Source organism: Dasypus novemcinctus, chromosome 23 (genome assembly GCF_030445035.2).
Source record: "Dasypus novemcinctus isolate mDasNov1 chromosome 23, mDasNov1.1.hap2, whole genome shotgun sequence".
In the NCBI taxonomy this organism is placed as follows: Eukaryota; Metazoa; Chordata; class Mammalia; order Cingulata; family Dasypodidae; genus Dasypus; species Dasypus novemcinctus.
Window position 1 is genome coordinate 39303837 of NC_080695.1, and position 16453 is coordinate 39320289.

Sequence of the window (16453 nt, forward strand, 5' to 3'; positions counted from 1 at the left end):
CAAGTAAGATACAAAGACACAAAAGGCCACATATATGATTCCATTTACATGAAATGCCCAGAAAAGTCAAGTCAAAGAGTCACAAAGTAGATTAGTGGTTGCCAGTGGCAAGGGGGGGTTGGGAAAATTGGACAGTGACAGTTTAAGGGTATAGGGTTTCTTTACCAGGTATGGAAAATGTTCTAAAATCGATTGTGGTGTTTGTTGCCCAATTCTGAGAATGTACTAAAAGCTTTTGAATTGTCCACTTAAATGGGTGGATTGTATGATATGTGAAATATATCTCAATGAAACTGTTAAAAATTTGTTTATAAAAAGAAAGGGTGGCCCTTGTTAATAAGTACGCCAGCACATTTCCACAAAGGATTTCAGCACATGCTCATCTGCCGAAGGGTGTTTCCCCGCTAAGTCGGACCCAAACTCTTCAGCTACCTCCTGTTTTATAGGCACCAAGCTGTCACACCAGTTGGCTTCCTGCCCAATCTCAGTGTTCATCCTTCACCTGCCCAGCAGGCCCTTATCCTGCCGGCAGTCCAGAGCTTTCTGGACCCAGGATGCCCAAGACTCACTTTCTAATTTCACACTCCCAGAGGAGTGGGCCCAGAGCACAAAATATTTTAGGTGCCTCTGGGAGTGCACGAAGCTTCCTACCATCACTGAGCAAGTGCAGAATTCCAAGACTACCAGGGCGGGGCCTCCCCAGCTACAGGTGGGCAGGGATACTCTCTCCCCGGTGAGTCATCAGGCACTGGCTCCCTTGTCTCATTCTGGGAAGCCACAACCTTCAGTGGGTTAGAAGTATGAAATGTAATCACCAAAGTTTGCCAGCGAGGGCACAGGAAACATCAAACATCGTGCTGGGGCACAGACATTGGCACAGTCTCTTGGAAGGACAATCAGGCAATGCCCAGCTGAGTTTTCACCACAGCCATGCAGTCTCTGGGGATCTCTCCTGAAAGGCCACAAGGACATCCGTACAAGGATGCTTACAGAAGCACGTTTGTGGTAGCAAAGGCCTGCAGATGACCTACACACTCCATCAAGGAGGAACTGGTTTAATGGCTTGGTGCTTCGAGAAAACGAAGTGCTACTCAGCCATTAAAAACAAAAAGCAAAGCAAAGTCAGCGAGGCAGGAGACTGCAGCCATTCGGAGCACTGATGATGGGGACCCCACCACTTCCTGCGGTCTGAGACTTAAGGTCTCAGAGCCTTGGGGTGACTATCAGTCAAAATGCCAGTCCTCACAGGACTGCTGTGCTGAATAAATGAGCCGCCATGACTAAGGCGAGGAGAGCTGTGTGTGTGTGATGTAAGTTCTAGCTGGTGCCAGCTCGAATGTGTCAATATGGGAAGACAGCCACAAAAGCACAAAACAGGTCTGCAAAGGTAAGCAAACATCTCTGTAAAAAAGAGAAAGAAAATGGAGGAGGGTTCTACACATGCAAATGTTTATGTATGCAAGGAAAATTCGGGAAAGACACCGCCCAAGGGAGCAGGGATGGAAGGGTGGAGACTTCCTTTTCACTGGATACCATTCTATACACTTTGAATTCTTTCTTCCTTGTAAATAGATTATTTACTTAGTGTAAAATATATTTATTTTTTAAGTTTGCTTAAAGGTATATACAAGGATATTTATTACAGCACTCTTTGTAATAAAAACAAAACAAAACAGAAAGACATCACAAGGAAACAACCAAGAGGGGACTGGCTAAATAAACCCATGTACAATTTAACCCACTAAAAAAAAAAAAAAAGGATAAAGACATGCTGTAAATGTCCTGATATGGAGAACCCAAAGCTATTCCCAGGCCTTGAAAAGAACAATGCTCTTAAAAAAAATTTCCCCTTTATTAAAAAAAAATGACATGACATTTGCTCATTATAGAATGTAGGAAGGACAGCAGAGTAGAAAAGGAATATTATCACTTCTTATCCCATCCAAAGACAACTCCTGCTGGCCGGTTAAGGCTCTTCCTTCCAGGCTTTGTTCTGTGTGTGCGGGCACCGGCGCACGCGCAAGTGTGTGTGTGGTTGGTTTTTTGTTTTGTTTTGTTTTTTTAACTCAGATATGATCACACTCTATATTCTGCTTTTAAAATTTAACTCCAGAGCAGAAATATTTCCCCTTAAACATCCTTATTGGCTGCCTGCGAGAGCACTGATCCTGCCACCAGCCCCAGGGGAGCTCAGGTGGGCAGAGTCCGGACCTCTGACCTTTCGCAAGTCACGCCGGAGCCTGCAGGGCGGTGCCACTTGGAGGGACGCCAGGCCGCCATTTTGGTTAAACAACCCAGGTTGCCATGGCTACCGTAAACAACAAGACACTTAAGGTTTGTCTAGAACCGTGGGGAGTGAGATTTGGAAAACTCCTCTGGGCGGCTGCCTCCCTCGGAAGTCGCCACTGGCAACCGTAACCCAAGGAAGCCAGGCTCGGGAGCTACATCCCAGCCGTAAAAGGCCATGAAAGGTTCCATCAAGCGCCAACCCCACGGGCCGGCAAAGGGTGACTCGAACACAGCCCCTCCCCTGGCAGCGGGGAAAGCTGCGAAGGTAAACAAAGAGGGACATTAGGGAATGGGAGCCAGGAGGAACCAAGGAGCCCGTGAATGCACACGAGGGAGCCAGGGAAGGGCGACGTAAAACCCGGGTGGGTGCTCCGAGGCCGGACTCTGCTGCGGGAGGCGCCCTTCGGCCTGCACGGCGGTTCTCGGGCAGGTTTGCAACTCGGCCTGATTCACAGCAGGCCCCTCGCCCTGCCTGGCCCCGCTTGGATTTTAAAAGTAACCCATGAGGTCAAAGACGAACAAAATCTTATTTCTGAACCTTTATAATATCTGACGGAAGACCTCACCAATAAGTATTAACCACTGAACTGTATACTTAAAAGTGGTTCAAATGGGAAATTTTAGGTTGTATCTATGTTATCACCAGAATAAAAAATCTTTAAACCCTATAAAACTGTACAACACAAAGGGTGGCCCATAATGTAAACTATGGACTATAGTTAATAAATAACTATAATCACATAGTTTCATCAATTGTAATGAAATTACCACACTAGTGCAAAATGTTAAAAATAGGGAAAACTTTGGGGAGGTATACGGGAACTCTGTCCTTTCTGCATGATTTTTCTGTAAACCTACAACTGCTCTAATAAAATAAAATTTTTAAAAATAATGTTAAGCCATAAAAGCACTACATCTATTATATATATATATATAATGTCAATAAAACTAAACCAAGTTTTCCAAATAAATATAATAGGGTCTCAAAGGGACAGGGCCTACTATTTTAATAGAGAAATCCAGTGAAAGTGATTTTAGGCAGGGACAGGAAAAACCACAGCCTATTTCAGGAGCAGGGAGCGGGTTTGTGTGACCTCCCAGCCCTCAAAGAGGATTCTGAAGTTTGCCTCAGAGAAACTATGAGTTCCCAGGAAGGGGTATTTATTGGTTTGTTTATTTGGAGGAGAGGTTACCCAGGTCTTTCGCTTTATTTTTCTTTTAAAAAAATATTTTGCCTCATAGAAGTCATCATACTTGTAGTTCCAAAAGTTTCAAATGTTGAAAAAATATATAATGTAAATAATCAAAGGCCCCCAGAGAGAATTTCCACTGAAGTTGGACATAAACCCCTCCTCCAAACCGTTTTTTTTTTTTTGCTATGCAAATACTAACAGGCTTGTAGACATTTAAAAAAAAAATGGGATCGTATTATATCTCAACTTGCTTTTTTACTTGATGGCATATAAAAATAAAATTAGCTAACGTTTTTTGTGCTTATTACAAGCTAGTGCCATGCCAAGGGCTTTTCATGGCTTTCCCCCAACTAAGTGCCTATAGGCATGGCTTTCTAGTCAAATCAGAGGCTTTAATATAAACACAGCATTCTGTGAGGACGACTGTCTATAATTTAAATAGGTCCTTTCTGATGGTCATCTGAGTTGTTTCCATCTTTTTCTTTATTATAAATAATGCCACAAAGGACATCTTTGAATATATAAATTTCAGCACTGATACAAACACTTCTGTAGTCCTTCTCAACTGGGGATGTTACCCATACCCCCAGGGAGCATTTGCAAAATATGGGGGGGTGCGGGTGGATTTGGAGTCATCATAATGAATTGGGGGGAGGCAATATGGCATTTAGTGGGCAGGGCCAGGCATACTGAATATCCTACAATGTACGGGACAGTCACATCTGGGAAACAATTGTCCCTCCCAAAATGCCAAAAGCATTTTCCCATTAGGAACATTTTGGTCAAGGATAACATACTTATTATATATAATATATATATATTTATATATAAATATTTTTTATTTTAACACCTGTTGTCAAATGGCTCCCAGGAGTTCACAAATAGGGCAGTGACATAAATAGATCTGTCCTTTGAGAGACAGCACCCACTGTGCAGTAAGCAATTCGCCATTCATTCATCGGCCCCAGTGACTCTAAACGAAGCACCTGCTAGGTCTGCAGCTTGATTCGGGGCACTGGGAGTGCAGGGAGGAACAAGCCGTGGGGTCACTACCCCCAAGAAGCTCACATCCTAAAGCCACGTCCAGGGACAAACCTCTCGTTCGCTGGATCACTTGGTCTGGGCTTCTTTTACAGGGTCCACCGCACTCTAGCTTATGACCTCCAGCGAGCCTGACTCGTTCACGGTCCTGGACCTGAAGCTTCCTGCAGTCAGGGACTGAGTCCACCCCCTGGTCCCCAAAATACATCCCTGGATTGTTAACAATCAATCCCCTCTTTCCCCTGAGCTGAGGGGCGCTGGTTTCTGTTTCCTGAGCCCTGGCTCCCCTCGCTCCACCATGGCACCTAGATTCCTTCACATGTGGCCCGTGACACCTGCAGGGCTCACCTGTTCCTTGAGCCTTTGGGCCCCACAATGAATACACACAATGTGTCACTCTCCCGCCCTCCACATGCTGCCCCCCTGGCCTGGGAGTGCCTCTTAGAAGATGCCTTCAAACTGGAAAGTGGCACAAGCAGCAGTCTGACCCTGCAGGGGCCCCCCAAACTCAGAAGGGACCCCTGGAGCTATCTCTGGAACTGCCTGTCCCACGGTAAACTTAAGCTAGAACTCTGGGCCTGGAAAGGGGAAAAAATACCCAATTCTCTTTAGAAGCTAGAATTATCAGTGTTTTGTGTTTTTTGAGGTACCTGGCCAGAGATTGAACCCAGGACTTCGTATGTAGGAAGCCGGAGCTGAACCACTGAGCCATATCACCTTCCCTGAGTTGGCTTTTTCATTTGTTTGCTTGTTGTTTGTTTTTGTTTTTGTTTTTAGGAAGGACTGGAAACCAAACCCAGGACCTCCCATGTGGAAAGCAGGCACTCAATTGCTTGAGCCATATCCACTCCCTAGAATTATTCATTTTTAAAAGTTATCGAAGAATGATTTTAATTCGCAGTCCCACGGTGGTAACAGTCATTTTGCTGCAGTACTAAAAGATATGTATCATCTGTGAGGACTAAACTAAATAAAAATAACAGTGTTGCATTTTAAGTTATTATATATAAGTCCATTAATGTTTGTCTTTCCTGCCTCCTTTATGTCATCTTTGTCACAGAATGAATATGAATCCCTAGGAAGAGTAAATACCCATTTCCTTGACCCAGAAAAAAATATGTCTAACTCTAAGCAGTGGCTTTTTTAATCCATGACCAAGATAAAGAACTACATTTTATATCACATCCCTGTACTCACAAATGCACACATGCAGGGATGATAGCAAGATTTTTAAAGAGATGCTGGCTATAAGCAACTAATACAGTCTCCATGTTGATGTGTGTATAAATGCATTGTATACATATGTTTCAAGATATAAGAACTTGCCGATTTGCAGTGCTCTCCAATATTTTCCAGTATTTTTTATTCTGTCCTAGTGCATTTAAAAATAAAATAAAATCCTTGGACACTGGCCATAAGCAATTGATGTGGTCATCATGTTTGTGAAAGAATATGTGTGTGTCCATATTTTTAAAAAGTAAGATCTGAACTATTTGCAATGATCTAGATTTTCTATGCTATTCCACTCCATTTCTTCAAAAAAAAAAAAATCTGGGCATGACCCGCTAAAAGTTTTTTACAACCCAGTAATGGGTCCCAAACATGTTTTCGAGAAACATGGCCCTAAAGTAATAAAACGGGTTTTAAACCAACAAAATCCTCCCAGCTTAACAAGTATATATAACCCAGAATTTAGAACACAAGCAGGCCCTAAATCAGCAAGCAGCAAAAGCAAATAAGCTTCCCCAAGGCCAGGCGAGCTGGGAGGGGAAGGTGCAGCCCACTCACCTTGAAGTGGAAGGAGCCGGCAGGGGACCCACTGCACCCGTACTGCTCATTTTTCGTTAGGTTGCTGTAGTAGTTATTAAGATTGGAATTGACCTTCTGGTGAGCTCCAGGGTCGTCGGTGATGGGGCAGATGAAGAAACCTTCGTCATCGCTGTCCACATCAGAATCGCCATCGGGACCGGCTGGGGAGGTGTGGCCGACATCGAGGCCTTCCAGGCGGAAGATGAGGTCTTCGTCTGCCATGTTGCCAGGGGGCCCGTCTTCCCCAAGGGGTGGGCGGTCCAGCCAGAGTTACTGGGCAGCCGTGAGGGTCCTGCAAGGGAGGCCAGGGCAAGAGAGTGGGCTCAGGGGCCGAGCGGGCAAGAGCTCGCCAGGCACCTCGCCCCCCATGCTGCTGGCAACAGCAAAAGCTGGCTTCCTCCAAGTGAAAACTAGAGCTATCTTCGGGGCAGGCAGTTGGTAGCATCTAGAAACATTTTAAATCTACAAACCTGTCGGCCCAGTAATTCCACTTCTAAGAACTCAACACTTAAAAATGTTGGAACAAGAGAAGGAAAAGAAGTCCTTCTTAAGCAACCGGACTGATTTTTTTAGAACATAAATTAGATCAAGTCACTCTTGTCAAGTCAAGTCTACTTAATGTTTAACACCCTCCAATGGCTTCCCTTCGCATTTAGAATAAAATCCAAATGTCGGCTCTCTCTGCCTGGAGGAGCCCATATCAAATCTCAGTGCGTATTTCCATCCATCTCTCCCATTTCTCAGCAAGCTCTGTTCTTTTCCCCCATCTCCCAATAAATTCTTTTTACTGGCCTACAAAATAAAAATAAAAATAAATCCAAATGTTTTACGAAGGCTACAAATCCTGTGTTAACCTGACTCCTGGACCACTACTCCTCCAGCTTTGGCTGCTCTCCTGGCACGCTCGCAGGCTTTCCTTCTGTTCCATGAATACACCCAGCTTATTTCTACCCCAGGGCCTTTGTACATGCTGTTCCCGTTGCCTGAAACAACCTAATGGGTTCTTTCTCATCATTTGCAGCCCAGCTCAAAAGTCACCTCTCCAGATGAACTATGGACTAAAGTAGACTTACTGTATTCTACTATAGACTTATTGTGATTCTAGCAGTGGAAGAAATTGTATCATTGATGTGGAGGCAGTTGCCACTGGAGGTTCTGAGGACAGAGAGAGGGAAAACAGGTGTAATAAAGGGGTATTTTTGGAACTTGGGAATTGTCCTGAATGACACTGCTACAACAGATACAGGCCATTATAAATCTTGCCATAACATACAGAACTGGGTGGGAGAGAGTGTAAACTACAATGTAAACTTTAACCAACTGCAATGAATGTACCTCACTAATGAAGGATGTTGTTAATGTGGGAAAATGTGGGAGGTGTGGGGAGTGGGGCATATCGGAATCACCTTTATTTTTTATATGACATTTGTATAATCTAAGTATCTTTTAAAAAATTAAATTAAAATTTTTAAAAAGTCACCTCTCTAGACAAATATTGCATGGTCTCACTAATATGGCCTAAATACAAAGAATAAATGCATGGAGTTAAAACCTAGGATTTCAACAAATGGAGCTGGGATAGCTGAATGTCTACACTCAAAAGAATGGATATGAATCCCTTCACACTATACAAAAAAACTAACTCAAAATGGACCACAGACCTAAATGTAAGTACTAAAACAATAAAACTCTTGAAAGAAAATACAGGATGAAATCTTCATGACCTTGTGCAAGGCAACGTCTTCTTAGATATGTCACCAAAAGCACATGCACCATCATCCATTTTAACAGTATTGCAAAGTGTTAATAATAGGGAAAATTGTGGGGGTAGGTAAACGGGAATTTTGTATTTTCTGCATGATCTTTCTGTAAACCTACAATTTCTCTAATAAAAAGTAAATTAACTTTTAGGGACACATGCAGGAAAAAAAAAGAAAAAGATAAATTGGACTTCATCAAATTTTTTTAAAAACTCTTGTGCTTCAAAGGATGCTAAAAAGACAACCCAATTTAAAAATGGACTCTTAAAAATGATTATAAAGGGAAGCGGACTTGGCCCACTGGATAGCGCATCCACCTACCAACATGGGAGGTCCAAGGTTCAGACCTCAGGCCTCCTTGACCCGTGTGGAGCTGGCCCATGTGCAGTGCTGATGCGCGCAAGGAATGCCATGCCACACAGGGGTGTCCCCTGTGTAGGGGAGCCCAAAGGGCAGCCTGCCCAGGAATGGCACCGTACACACGGAGAGGTGACACAAGAAGATGACGCAACAAAAAGAAACATAGATTCCCGGTGCCGCTGACAAAGAAGAACACGCAGCAAATAGACACAGAGAACAGACAACTTGGGTGGGTGGGGGGAAGGGAAGAGAATTAAAATCTTTAAAAAAAAAAAAAAGAAATGCCAGAAATGCCAGTATTTTTGCTTTGCAACTCTACTCTTTACTTCCTACAGGATCTAAAAGGCAAATGCATAAAAAGTAATGATAGGGAAGCAGATATGGCTCAATAGATAGAGCTTCCGCCTACCATATAGGAGGTCCAGGGTTCGATACCCAGGGCCTCCTGGCCTGTGTGGCAAGCTGGCCCATGTAGGGTGCCCCCTGTGCAGGAGTGGAGCCGCCCACCTGGAGAGCTCATGCAACAAGATGACACAACGAAAAAAGAGATACAGAGAAGAGTCAATATGGGATGCAGCAAACTAGGGAGCTGAGGTAGATGGAGCAAGAAAACGATCACCTCTCTCCCACTCTGGAAGGTTCCAAGATGGGTTCCCAGAGCCACCTAATGAGAATACAACAAACACAGAAAAACACAGTGAATGGACACAGAGAGCAGACAACAGGGGAGTGGGGGTGGGAGTGGAATAAGGAAAAAATAAAAAATAAATTAAAAAAAAATAAAGTATGATAAATCTACACTTTTGGACACACAATGTATAAAGATATAATTTGTAACAAGCACCACAAAAAAGGTGAGAGGGAAAAAGGGGTGGGAAGCGGATTTGGCTCAACGGCTAGAGCGTCTGCCTACCACATGGGAGGTCCAGGGTTCAAACCCAGGGCCTCCTGACCCATGTGATGAGCTGGCCCATGCACAGTGCTGATGCGCGCGAGGAGTGTCGTGCCATATGGGGGAGCCCCACGTGCAAGGAGTGCACCCTGTAAGGAGAGCCGCCCAGCACGAAAAAAGTGCAGTCTGCCAGGAGTGGTGCCGCACACACAGAGAACTGACGCAGCAAGATGATGCAACAAAAAAAGGCACAGATTCCCGGTTCTGCTGACAAGAATATAAACGGACACAGAAGGCACACAGCAAATGGACATAGAGAGCAGACAACTGGGGGGGGGGGGAGGGAAGAGAAATAAATTAAAAAATAAAAAAAAAATTTAAAAAAGGGGTATATGCAATCATAAGGACAGAGAGTAAAGTACGAGCCGTCAGGAAGGCAGGAGGGAAGGGGAATTAATTAATGGATGCATAATGGGCACAGGGTTTCTCTTGGGATGGTGGAGAGTCTTGGTATTGGAGCGTGGTGAGGATCCCGTAACACTGGGCATATGACTCACCCCACGGCACGGTATTCCTGGGTGCGGTTAAGACGGTGTGCCCATGCAATGGCTTGGCTTCAAGAGTGGGAATTTATTAGCTCACAGATTTGAGGCCAGAAAAAGTCCAAATCAAGGCATCATCAAGGCAATGCTTTCTTCCCAAAGACTGGCGTCTGGGCTGGCTGCCAGAGGCCCTTGGGACTGGGCTCCTCTGTCACCCGGCGAGGCACATGGGGACCTCTGGGCCTCTCTCTTCTCCTCCAGCTCCACTGACCTTCAGACTCTTCCTCCCCATGACTTTCCCTCTGCGTTTCCTTTTGCTTATACAGGACTCCAGGAACAGGATTAAGACCACGCTGGGCCACACCTTAACTGAAGGCACCTTATCTAAAGGTCCTGCTCACAGCGGGTTCACGCCCACGGGATTGGATGAAGTTTAACATGTTTTTCTACTTTACATACAGCTCCAAACCACCACAGATAGGAAAGTGTATGTTGCACGTATGTTCCGACAATTGAAAAAAGAAAAGGGCAACTAAAGACACAGTGAAGAATAACTGTAATACATGATCCTAATAATGGAGGATAAAAGGCTCAAAAGGATATTATTGGGCCATATGATAAAGTTAGAATATAGTCCCTAAGCTTATACCAATGTTAAATTTCTTGAACTTGGTAACTGCATTTAAGGCAGTTACATAAATGAATATCCCTTTCTTAGGAAAAGCACCTGTAAGTATTATGTGTTGAAAAATTTCAAATTGGTAGATCTGATCTGGGTATCTGGGGAGGGAGGGTGCTGGAGTTCTCTGTATGGGATTTGTATTATTTTTATATATAAATTTGCAAATTTGAAGTTATTTCAAATAAAAAGTTTGAAGGAAACAAACAATGAGTTGTGGTCAGAAAGTCGATTAGAGGTTCCCAGGAGTTAGGGGGAATGGAGAGTTACAGCTTAGTAACTATAGAGTTTCTGCTTTGGGTGATGGAAATGATAGATGGTGGTGATGGCAGCACAACACTGTAAATAGAATTAATGCCACTGAACTGTACGCTTGAAAATGTTTAAAATTGGGGGGTGGATGTGGCTCAAGCAGTTGAGCTCCCGCCTCCCACACAGGAGGTCCCAGGTTCGGTTTCTAAGACCTCCTGAAAAAACAAAACTGAACAACAAGCAAAACAAATGAAAAAACCAACTCAGGGAAGCCCATGTGACTCATGGTTGAGCATCAGCTTCCCACACACAGGGTCCCGGGTTCAGTCCTGGGCCCCTGGAACCTCAAAAAAACAAACAAAAAATGTTTAAAATGACAAATTTTATAATATATACATTACCACAATAAAAATAAATAAATAATTTTAAATGGTTATAAAGGGAAATTTTGTGTTCTGTGTACGTTACCCCACTGATTTTTTAAAAATGGACAAAGTATTTGCATAGATATTTCTCTAAATACAAATGGCCAATAATCACGTGAAAAGATGCTCAACATTTCTAGTCATTAAGGAAATGCAAATCAAAACCACAATGAGGCACAACTTCATACCCCAAGGATGACCAAAATAATTAAAAAAAAAAAAAAATAAAATAACAAGTATTAGAATGTAGAGAAAGTGGAACTCTTATACACTGATGGTGAGAAGGAAAAATGGATAACAGTCTAGCAGTTCCTTAAAAAAGTTAAACATAGATTTATCATATGACCCAGCAATTGTACTCCTAGGAATCGACTCAAGAGAAATGAAACAAATGTCCAGGAAAACTTGTACAAAAATGTTCACAGCAGCATTATCATAATAGCCAAAAAGGGCAAACCATCCAAATGTCCATCAACTGATGAATGGATAAATGAAATGTGATCTACCCATACAATAGGATATTAATCAGCCACAAAAAGGAAAGCAGTTCTGATATATATTATAACAAGGTAGAATATATCAAACATTAGGCTAGGCAAAGGAAGCCAGTCACAAAAGGACTACATATTGAATAACTCTATTTATATGAAATATCCAGAATAGGCAAATCTATACAAACAGGTTAGTGGCTGCCTAGGGCTGGGAGGGAGGGATCTGCAGAGATGGAGAGGGACTGCTGATGGTCTCGTGACGTGTTGGTTGCACAACACTGTCACTGTACTAAAAGCCACTGACTTGTACACTTTAAGTGGGTAGATTGTATGGCATATGAACACAACTCAATAAAACTGTTGAAAAAGATAGTAAATAGAAACTGTACAATTTATACAGAGTTTCTGTTTGGGATGATGGAAAAGTTTCCATAATGGTAGCACAACACAGTGAACAGTTAACTCAAAATTAACAGCTTTGAATTATATATTTTAATGTGGTGAAAAAAGGGAAATTTTAGGTTGTATATATGTTACTAGAATAAACACTTTTTAAAAACATGGGACTGTAAAATACAAACAGCAAACCCTAAGGTTAAAAAAAAAAGATAGTAAAAAACTTAAAATTTAAAAGCGAGTTACAGAACACATGTCATGATGATCCTATCTGTGTTTAAAGAAAAAAGTGATTTGTATATATGCATTAAAACTTTCTCGGGGGAAGCGGCTGTGGCTCATCAGATGAGCTCCCGTCTACCCTATGGGAGGCCCTCGGTTCGCATCCCAGGGCCTCCTTGTAAAGAAAGGCAGGTTCACCTGCATGCTGCAGAGCGCTGCCCGGCCTGCAGACGCTGCGGAGTGCCAACTCAGAGAGGTCACGCAACAAAAAGAAGGGAGACAAGCGAGAACACAGAAGAGCCCGCAGTGAATGGACAGAGAGAACAGGCAGCAAGCAAGCTGCAAGGGGGGAGGGGAAATAAAATAAATAAATACAGACAGAAGAACGCACAGTGAATGGATACAGAGAGATACAGCATACAAAAAGCTGCAAGGAGGGGATTAAAAAAAAAAAACTTTCTCAGGGGAGTGGGTATAGCTCAGTGGTTGAGCACTGGCTCCCATGTACGAGGGTCCTGGATTCAATCCCTGGTACCTAAAAAAACTGTACTGGAACTGGAAGCTAGCAGCTGGAGACTGGTGAAAGTAACTTTTTGTACTTTGTTCACTTCTATAGTGTTTTAAGATTTTATCAGACTGGGTTACTTTCAACATGAAATAATAAATGAAAAAATCTTTTTTAATTTTTTAGATCAAAGCAATAATTTCATTATTTTTTTTTTCTTTTTTAGGAGGTACCGGGGACTGAACTGGGGATCTCATACATGGGAGGTAGGTACTTGGCACCTCTTAAAAGCTCTTCCCATCAGGTGAGCAATTTGATGGATCTGGGGCTTTGGAACTTTCTTGACAGCTACCACAGTAGGAAAATACATTTTATATCCTAAACCAGCACATACGTATAAAATAGGAATGAAAATTTCAGCAAACGACTTAGGCTTACTATGTACAATGTGCTCTGCTATTTTTTATTCTACTTATTTCTCTTATTGTTTTTTATTCTTTTTTATTTTCTTTTTTTCCTAAATAGTGGTCACACCTTGATTTCTCAACTCACAGCTCAAAAACCATTGCTCTAGGTGTTATCTGCCAAGTTTGTCTCTTACCCTCTGGGCAAGTCACAGTGGCAGGCCTGGGTCACCTGATCCTACTTGTCAACAAAATCTTCCCCAGACAGGGACCCACTTCTGCCCACTCTCAGCTCCTCCCAGCCCTAGCTCCTACTCTGTCCTGGTCAGCCCTTGGCCAGGATCCCTGCTAACCAAGACGGCGCGTTCCCTGGAGCTACCAGCCAGCCAGGTCAGCACCTCTGGGGGCCAGGATCGTGTGGGAAATGGGACAGGACCACAGCTTCGGCCTGCAGAGCTTCAGGCAGCACTGCTCTGTGGTTAAGCCGCTTCCTTGTCGGTGACCTCAACCAAACGAATTCACCTTGCCAAGTCCCCCATTTTAGAGTGGGGGCTGTGAAGTGGGGAAGTGGCCTGACTGGGGTTCCATGTCTAGCTCACAGCGGGATTCTGCCCAGAATCTTTGACCACATCCCACCACCAGCCCAGACATTCTGCTAGGACCTGGGAAATGAAAGGAACAGCAAACAAGCAGCTGCAGCCCTGCCTGGCTCACAGCCTTGTATGCTGCAGGCACTTGATATGAATTCCAGAACTAAGTGAGCACGGCCTGTTTTATGGCTTATGTGTTTTCATAAATTTGCTCTTAAGGCAGCTGGGGCAGCGCCTGCAAACTTTCTCTCAACAGCTGTTCTCTCTTCTTCCTTAATAACAGAACTGGTAGCTTTGGGTTAAGCACATGGCCACAGAGAATGAAGTCTATAGTTGCCAGTCTTCTTTGCAGCTAGGTGTGGCCATGCAACCAAGTTCCAATCAATGGGATGTAAGCAGAGGTGGTGGGTGCAACTTTAGGGAACTCTCCTTAAAGGGAACGTATGTGCCCTTCTGCTCTTCCTCCTTTCTGCTGGCTGGAATGCAGAAGCAATTGTTGGAGCTCAAGCAGCTATTTTAGACTATGCGGCAGAAGCCATGTGCTGAGGATGACAGAGCTACAAGATAGAGGGAGTCTGGTCTCTTACATCATTGGACCCCGTAAGAGTGCTGGACTACAGCCTTCAGGACTGTAACCTACTGCACTTTTCTTTTTTCCCCCCTTACGATTATATTTGCTAATCGTCTTTGGGCCAGTAGCCCCTCTTCCCCCATATGATAAAAAGGCACTTCCTTTATGACAAGTTGGGGCCTGGGCAAAGTCAGCCTGGGAAAACTGTGGCCTCAATCCAGAACCCTAATTTGGCAGCTGCTCTCACATCTGCCCATTGAGACCGGGAACCTGGGGGATGCTGGATGTCCCCAGAGGCCAAGGGCCCTCGCTGGCCCTTAACTCAGCCCCATGATGTCTGTTTGACATCAGCCATGGCACCCACCCTCCTAGGCAGGTCCATCTAACCTGGGCTTCCCTGGGCTCACAGAAGGGCCCTGCTCTGGGCCAACCCGAGGCCAGGAGCAGGACCCCAGCTTCCAAGACAACAGGATCCTCTGGAAGGTTTCCTCTACCCTCACCCAGACATCCACATCTTCCCCTCCAGGTCCCTGACACACCTTGGGAAAATACTTCCACGGAGAAGCAGCTGAATGGAGTGCTGGGCCAGGCAGACAGGAGTTCAAGTCCCAGCTCTGCCTCCTCCTAGCTGTGTGACAAACCCCTGAGCCTCAGCTTCCCCATCTATAAATGAGAATGCATAATTGTACCCGACCCTTTCACTCGACAGGGCTAGCACAGGCCAAGCTCTAGGGAACAATGCTACCATTACAATAACTAATGATCATAAGTAAAGGGGGCTCGGTCTTGGGTCCCAGCCAGATGACTGGTAACCTGGATATCTGGTTAGTAGCAAAGCCAAGCTTCTTCAGTGGTCCTCAGGGAACAGGCTATTTTAGGCTCTGGCCACAGAGTCACAGAGCTCACTGGGTCTTGCTATAATGGGCTCCTCTGGCAGCCGCCGCAAAGGAAAGTATGTTTGCAATGCCCAGGTCGGAGCCTGTAGGTCAATCTGCAACGGCCACTGGCCCTCCGGGACTTGCCTTCATCTCCTGGAGCCTCCCTCCTGCTGCAGAAAGTGGCTGGAAGCTGCCCACCTCCCACTCCCAGGAGCCAGCATCCCAGAGCCAACATGCCCTACCCAGCACTGGCCAGTGTATACACTAGTACATGCCCACCGGTCCTTGACGGCTACCACAGGCCCCTGAACTGCTCCTGTTTGAGGATCTGCTTCCCCCCCACTCGCAGGCCATGTGGTTGCATTGGGGATCCACCCTGTCAGGTGACCAGGGTCTAAACCAATCACAGCATTCAGGCGCCCGGCCAGAGACTGGCTCAGAGGGGGCATGTGACCCAAGTCAAGTCAGTCTGGTCCAATTCAGGGTAAACCTGGGCTTTAGCTTGAGGGACTGGAAACGATGGTCAACTTTTCCTGCTGAGTGTGAATCCAAGAGGGTTACGACTGGAGGCCACCCAAGAAGGAAGCTGGTGTGTGAGAGCAGAACAAGAGATGAAGAAAAAAGAAACAGGTGATGATATCATTTGAAACCCTGAATCCAAACATGCCCAAAGTCAAACTAGCCCCCAACCCGTCCGTGGACTTCTGGATTGTATAACATAACAAACCTTCTCTTTGTGTGGGAGGGGAAGGCTGGAGGTTGGCTTACGCTGGTTAGATAGATTTTACAGGATTTTAATACCACTGTATATTATTTATGTAAAAAAAATTTTAAGTGCTTTTATTAAAGCCCATAATTAAAAATAATGCCTTTTTCCTACCAGGGCCACTGTGGATGACCACACAGGTTGTGCAATGCTCAACTCTAGCGAACAACCTTTACAAATGGACATGGGCAGTCCTGCTGCCCACCTCCAGAAGCAACCACTTCTAACTATTCTAAATATGACTCCAGGCAAATATCTCCACATTGCTAAATAATATGCACTTACTGTTTTTTCTTAATTTATCTATTTTGGTCCTCATATCCCGATTTCCTGGTGTAATAAATGAGCTTTATTCCACTTCCCTTCCTTACCCAGCCCCAGACAAGGT

General features: G+C 44.4%; 1 protein-coding gene and 1 long non-coding RNA gene across 3 annotated transcripts in view; one reads left to right on the plus strand and one right to left on the minus strand.

Annotated features, from left to right (window-relative positions):
• Positions 1-16453, minus strand: part of EEF2K (eukaryotic elongation factor 2 kinase) — a 76095-nt gene that overhangs the window by 52130 nt on the left and 7512 nt on the right. For both annotated transcript variants that reach the window (XM_058286287.2, XM_058286286.1), the window contains exon 2: positions 6312-6624. In XM_058286287.2, coding sequence (XP_058142270.1) covers positions 6312-6554 — 243 coding nt within the window. In that variant the 5' untranslated portion in view covers positions 6555-6624. The remainder of the gene's footprint in view (positions 1-6311; positions 6625-16453) is intronic.
• Positions 2465-16363, plus strand: LOC131275562 (uncharacterized). Its single transcript, XR_009182983.2, has 3 exons — positions 2465-2554; positions 13083-13122; positions 16183-16363. It is a non-coding gene; the product is annotated as an uncharacterized lncRNA (long non-coding RNA).